The 7274-nt window shown below is 38.3% G+C and overlaps 1 protein-coding gene across 1 annotated transcript; it reads left to right on the forward strand.

Annotated features, from left to right (window-relative positions):
* The first annotated feature begins 2568 nt into the window (after positions 1-2568).
* On the forward strand, positions 2569-3637 carry LOC149644579 (uncharacterized). Its single transcript, XM_089850354.1, has 4 exons — positions 2569-2822; positions 2871-3113; positions 3204-3339; positions 3428-3637. The coding sequence occupies exons 1-4, from the start codon at positions 2569-2571 to the stop codon at positions 3635-3637; spliced, it is 843 nt and encodes a 280-aa protein (XP_089706480.1).
* Positions 3638-7274: the final 3637 nt, after the last annotated feature.

Genomic DNA, 7274 nt, shown 5'->3' on the forward strand with positions numbered 1-7274 from the left:
ATCCGAAGACGAATTTCAAGAACTTTACGATGGACGAAGCAATATCACAACGTTTCTGGAAAGTGAAACAACCTTACCCAGCACATGGTTTTTCGATGGGGCTGAAACAAAACGTGTTCAGATGAGTGTTTATCAAAATCGACGTATTGTAAATATTCGTGAGATGATTAGAGGTACGGAGGCGAATTACGGGAATTTATATCCCACAAGGACTGGGTTTGCAGTTTCCATACTTTCATGGATGTCACTGCTAACAAAGTACGAGGAAGTTTAAACGTTCTTAAATGAGGTTAAGCGTGTCTACGCCAAAGTTAAAGGGATGGTAGTAAAGCAGCTTTCAGATGGTATATCAGAAAAATGTAACGGATGTCGAATAGATCATCCATCGCAACGACAACATGAATGTCTAACACAAGACTGGAACTCTAGGGTGGAGGATCATTTTCTCTCGGTCATGGACTGTTTGAACTACTCCGAAATACACGCCGAAATCATTCTTAATTCATTTCTAGGAGTAGACTTTTGTGTACAAATACTTTCACACATTGCGTGCAACGCAAAGGCAATGTTATTTAAGACAGAGGAGACCTCGTAGATTATATATTCAATCAAGAAAATCATTGTCAAACCGAGTTTTTAAATTCTTATTTTGCAAGGGTATGTTTTGTAGACTGTAGTTAAAATAAAAGGGGCAACCCTCAGTTTTACTCATTCAGTTTGATGGATTTGAAGTTAAAGCACGTCTTCACATCGATCGTGGTGGGTGTCACTCAAGTTGGTAAATCCTACTTCGTAGCCAATCTTATTAAACATAATGAGGAATGTATATCCCCACCTCCTGAACGAATTATTTGGTGTTACACCGAATATCAAGAAAAATTGTTTTCTTCGGTGATGGAAGTTGTACCTTTCGTGGAATTTCACGAGGGTTTGTTAGACGATAACACTCTTGACTCACGAGTCCGAAATCTTCTTATTTTGGACGACCTTTTAATAGAGATATCAAATAATAAAAAAATAACGAACTTGTTCATTCGAGGCTCCCACCATAGAAATACGTCAGTTATAGTTTTGATGCCGAATCTTTATTATCCTGGAAAGGAGATAAGAACTATAAACTTAAACTCATGTTATTTGTTTTTGTTTGACAATCCACGTGACCGAACTTCAATCTTGAACCTAGCGAAGCAGATCTCTCCTTCAAACACTAAATACGTTGTTGACGCCTATCGGCAGGCCATCTCTCAGAAATTTGGCTATTTATTTATAGACTTAAAACCCAATACGTCAGACGATCGAAGACTGCGAACGGGTATTATACCTGGAGAGGAAGCAGCCATACTTATACCCAAATAAGAATCCGTATCTAATAAGCATACCACCCAAAAAATTAACAGGAACATAAATTTCTTGAAATTTCTCAGTAGTTGTAACGCTAAACAGAGGAAAGCAATTTTGAAATTGGCAACGAAAGACGAGATTTTAAGTTTAACAGAAGTCTGTATAAACTTACTGGGAGAAAACATTGAACTGACACTCTCCGAACGGAAGCGCTTGAAGAAGCGCTCTAAAACTATTCGAGGTGTCTCAGGAAAAATTCCACTCACACAAAAAAGAAACTCTTAGTGCAACGTGGGGCTTTTCTACCTCTTCTTCTTGCCCCATTACTATCAGTGTTAGCTTCTGTGACCGGAGCTGCAATTAGTCGAGCGATATAAAAAAATGGCACGAAAAATGGTACTAGTTTCGGAAGATGTGCTTTAAAGGTTAAAAACGCACACCCCTGATATTAAGCCTATAGAGGATTCCATACCCACACTAGATAAAGAAATGAAAAATATTTTAGATGATCCCAATTTATCACAGTCGGATAAATTAACACTATACAACCAAATCTTACAACGACACATTAATTCCACGCGAAAAATGATAGAAAAATCCGAGACAGAGAAATTAGTTACAGATTCGATACTTAAGCAAAAAGCTCGTGGATGAGTGAAATAGCAGATGGAGTACCCTCTTCCCTCGTAAACGATGCTATTGGTCTATATAATTGGATCTCGAGGAAGCCGAGAATTACTTGGTCTGATTTAGGTGAAATGCAAATTGATGGATATGTCATCTCGGGATCTAACGTTGTAGATTTGATGTACGATGCAGTTAGAAAAACGAAACCTATAACTAATCCGACAGGTTATGAAATATTCTACAGAACAGTTCAATCTAACAATGTACCGAAAAGATTCATAAAAAACCCTGCTAGACTAAGACTGATCAATTCAATATTGTTAAACACACCACCTTCCAGTCCGCGAACTGGGATTCATTAATTATTTTGAAATAAAAGATGATCACCTAACCAATACATATTTAATTGGAACACACGCATGACGATGGACGGATGCCCCGAAGTTATAGCAGCCACTTACTTAACAAGGCTTGCAACATCCTTTAACGCCAGTCCTAAATTTTTGACACTCCTATTGATTATCCTCATAATCCTTGTAATTAAATTGTCGGATTTTACATTTTGGTATTTCATTAGTTCGAAAGGTAATTATACTTTAAATGGATAAACTGGAGACTATTTATTATGATATTTCAAACTCTGGAGGTTACGCTGGTATTGTACCGTTGTATCGCTCTGCGCGAGATAAAGGCTTGAAAGTGACTATAAAAAATGTAAAAGATTTTTTAAGTCGGCAAGATGCATACACTTTACATAAACCCGCACGATTGAAGATTAAAAGAAATAGAACGATAGTTTACGGATTAAATCAACAATTTCAAATGGATCTTTGCGACCTACAGAAGATAGCGAAGTATAATAATAAAAATCGTTATCTCCTTTGTTGTATCGACGTTTTCAGTAGAATGGCTTTCGTGGAACCTGTCAAAGATAAGCGGGGTGTGACGGTCGCATCTGCCCTCAAGAAGATTTTGGATAATGGAAGAAGCCATACCCTTAATGTTATTCAAAGTGACAAAGGCTCAGAATTTCTATCGCAATTTCTTCAAGATGAGTTAAAATCACGGAAAATTATGTTTTTTACGACAAATTCCGAGGTTAAGTCAGCCCTGATAGAAAGATTTATTAGAACGCTTCGATCGAGGTTATACAGATATTTTACCTATAAAAATACGCTAAAATACGTAAACGTAATTCAAGATCTAGTTAGTGCCTATAACAATTCATACCACAGATCTATCAAGTGTAAACCAATTGAAGTTACCGCGGGAAATACCAAACAAGTTTGGCTTACTCTTTATGGTGTTTTGGATTTCAGCCCCCCATCAAGCTACGCCTTCGATATTGGGGATATCATGAGAAAAATAAGGGCATTTTGAACAAGGTTGCCATCCTAAATGGCCGGAAGAATTATTCAAGGTCTCTGCACGGTTGACCAGAAACCAAATTGTATATAAGGTAGAGGATCTAAACTCAACTCCCATATTGGGATCGTTTTATTCTGAGGAGGTTCAAGCCGTCGGAAAAGACGTTAAAACTTGTACTTATAAAATAGAAAGGGTTTTGAAAAAAAGACGAAGGTCTGACAAAACTGTAGAGCTCTACGTTAGGTGGAAAGGATACGGCCCTGAATTTGATAGTTGGGTTCAAGAAGTTGACTTGGAATGAGTTTTTACGTAACTTTACCGTCGGACTCGCCCAAGAATTATTTTCGAAATAATTCGGTGAGCAAATTTATAACCTATCTCCCCAAGTCATAGAGTTTGAGGTTGGTCTCCGTGAGTTTAGTTACCCTCGAACGTGGAATAATGTGAAACAAGATTGTTTCATGCGTGTTTATACAGACGGTAAACCCGGGGACCCAGGATTTAATCTACAGAGATTAGTTCAGATTCCACCGGGAAACTACGCCACTGTATACGATATTCTCAAAATGATTGAAGTCGATATTGGAGCTGGAGTGGTTTTTACATATGACCCACTCAGTAAACGAGTTTCGGTAGAGATGAAAGAGTTGGTTCATTTGGATATACCAACTCATATCGCATTGATGTTGGGTTTCACCCTTGATAGTACGGGGGAGTTTCTAAAAATAAAATCGAGTACAAGGGCACTGTATACAGTCGATATGAATGCCTCTCTACACTCCTTGTTTGTTTACTCGGACATAGTTGAGAAAACTATAGTGGGTGATTGCAATTCACCCCTACTAAGAATTGTAAGCGTGAAGGGGATGGATGGTGACACGATTGACGTGGTATTTAGCCAACCACACTATCTCCCCGTGGCTACCTCTAAAATTCAAACTATCGAAGTTAATATAATGGATGATACGGGTGACTACGTACGATTTCAACGGGGCAAGTCTCACGTCGCTCTACACTTCCGTCCTAGGAGATCTTGGACGTCACTATAATAACAGGGTTACGTTAGATAAACCGTCATTTGATGTACGGTAAACGGACAAATAACATCATGAGACATCAACAAAATCATAGCGTTGGGGATTTTGTAAATTTCTTTTTAAATCAGGCTGGATATGGATCGATACCGGTTTATCACGGACAAAGTGTGCAACGAGGTTCTGGTTTTGGAAATATACTAGCCTCCGCATTTCGAAGCGCCCTTCCACTTTTAAAACGCGGTGCTGCTTACCTTGGTAGGAATCTGTTGAGTACTGGTGCAAAAGTGGCCACTGACGTGGTTAGTGGTATTCCAGTCAAAACCTCTTTCAAATCTCGAGCAAAGACTGCTGGGAAAGAGACTTTGTTATCCACGGCGGAGGAAATAAAACGAATGACAGGGTCAGGTGCTAAAAAGAAGCGTGTCTGTCGTACTAATATCAGTCCGAGGAAGACTAAGAAGAGGAGAACAACAAAACCATTCCCCTCTCCTCGAGATATTTTCACAACATAAAAAATATGAGTCTGTTACATCCGCATTCACAGGGTTGCGTGAATTCGGAGCTAGGGCTCTTCGATGTACCAATGACGCAAACGGGTATTGTTAGCGGTGAATGGATGGAATATAATTCCATTTCTAGTATCACGAACAACTCTTCCTTGACTTTCCTAATTAACGGCAACTCTGAGACTTACGTCGATGTATCTAGAACATTAATTCACGTTCAAGTTGAAATCCTAAAAGCCGATGGATCGAGTCCGAAAGCAGCGGTTATTGCAAATGATGGTACAGTTACCACAGCTATGGATAATATCGCCCCCACCAATCTCTTTCTACAAAGTTTATTTCCGGAAGTTCACCTTTTTTTAAAAGAAAAATCTGTTACTCCATCAGCTCAAAATTACCCTTATAAAAGTCTGATTCGGGGATTCGGCTAAAGAAAGTCACTTAACATCATCCCTTTATTACCGGGATACACCAAATCATTTTGATGACTTCGACAATAACACAGGCTTTCAGAAGAGAGCGAAATTCGCCAAAAATGGTGTTATTGATATGATCGGACCAGTACATATAGACTTCTGTCAACAACCGAGATATCTACTAAATTTAGTAGACATGAAATTTGTGTTCGGAAAACCTAACTTGGATTTTGTTTACACGCCGACGTACCATGCAAAGTGAATATATTGTCAGCTTCTCTCTATATTCGGAAGATGAAATTAATCCCCGAAATCCCCTTAAGTCATGCCAAAGTTTAAAACGTTGCTAGAGCGAAGTAACCTGTAAACCGTACAGAGTGTACTTCCTTTTCGATTCCCAGAGGTAACATGAGCGTTGTTCAAGATCACCTGTTTACGGGTTCTTCTCCCAAGAAAATCGTAATTGGACTTGTAAAGCAGAGCTCCTTTCTTGGGGAGTTAGCTAGTTATCCTTATAACTTTCAGCATTATAACATAAATCGCATTGCTCTTTACATCGACGGAAGTTGCATACCCCATAAACCACTAACACCTAATTTCGGGAAAAATAGTTATATTCAAGCTTAATATAATCTCTTCCTCTAAACAGCGCAGACGGGAGATGAAGGAAACGTGATATGTCGGGAAGATTTTGCTAGAGGCTATACTCTGTTTTGCTATGATTTTACAGTTGATTTAGACTATAACGCGTCTCACTTCCATCTTATTAAAAACGGAAATATTCGACTCGAACTTAAATTCGAGAAAACTCTTCCAGAAACAGTAGCAGTAATTGTTTATGCCGAGATTCAGCCCTCATTGAAATTGACAAGAACAGAAACGTAACCGTTGAGTAATGGATACCCTCCAATTAGAGAAGATATTTGAAACTGATAAGTTTATCAAAGGACTGTTTCGTGTGTTTTCGCGGAAAACATTACCTAAGGTGAAATGGAATTTTCCATCTCTCTTCCTTGTAAACACCGACTTTTCACAGGACGCTGGAGAACATTGGCGTATAATATATTTCTCTGCCTCAAACAACACTCAATGTTTTGACGCCTTCGGGAATAGCCCCGAGGTGTTTAGGTTCGCTAATTTCATTGAAAAAAATAGTAAAACAGTCACGTTTAACTCAGTACAGTTACAAAGTAACTTTTCTTTAACTTGCGAAGGTTTCCTTGTTAACTTCGCTATAAATAGATGTAGAGGGGTTAAAATGTATGACATCATTTCAAGATTCTCCAAAAATAAGGCAGTTAATGATTGTTTGATTAAGAAATTCATGTTCAAAAAATATGCAAAAAATTTTTAATTTTGTATTTGTCAATTTTATTATTATTCAGTTTTCAATCTTCGTGTATTTTTTTCAAGTTCTGAATGAAGTAATGTCCGTACGAGAGACTACGAACTCCGTCACCTAGAATAAACTTCTTGTTGTCACACGGATTCAATGCTAGCTTGTTTTGAGCTATCGTGTGCAAACTGTTTCACACTAGTAATTCTTTTCATGGTTATTTTGGTAGTTTTTCTTCGTTTCACACAATTTAGGTAATCAGAATGCGTCAACGTATTCTTAACAACACGCCTACACACCCTTTTCGCGGTCTTTTTTCTCCCTTGGCACTCAGAATGCTGTACATCTTGGGACGTAAGCCTACGAAGCTTTGGATGGGCACTCCATCCATCTCATCCTTCAGCTTACCCAAGACCATCCGATTTTCATTGGAAAATAAGGGATGATCTTGATTATAACCCGAGAAATCGAATAACTCTTTCGTTTTCTAAAAGTCAACGTATACGTCCAAGGTTTCAATTGAATAAGTCAGGCTATCAGTATCCGTAAAAAGTAGTGTTGCCCTTTCTCCGTAGTAGGCTCTTATGAAGTCGTAGTGAAACTGATATCTAGAGAGAAAAACTTAATTGATTTCACAAGGTTT

The sequence above is a fragment of the Phalangium opilio genome, unplaced genomic scaffold (assembly GCF_054372755.1).
Source record: "Phalangium opilio isolate 3A_F unplaced genomic scaffold, DU_Popi_V2 ptg000090l_1, whole genome shotgun sequence".
In the NCBI taxonomy this organism is placed as follows: Eukaryota; Metazoa; Arthropoda; class Arachnida; order Opiliones; family Phalangiidae; genus Phalangium; species Phalangium opilio.

Excerpts from the sequence above, each read along its gene's own strand:
- LOC149644579 (XM_089850354.1), top strand. The coding sequence starts at position 2,569 with ATGGATAAACTGGAGACTATTTATTATGATATTTCAAACTCTGGAGGT. Across the intron at positions 2,823-2,870 it reads GACCTACAGAAGATAGCGAA|TAGAATGGCTTTCGTGGAAC; the intron begins GTATAATAATAA and ends CGACGTTTTCAG. Across the intron at positions 3,114-3,203 it reads ATTAGAACGCTTCGATCGAG|ATCTATCAAGTGTAAACCAA; the intron begins GTTATACAGATA and ends TTCATACCACAG.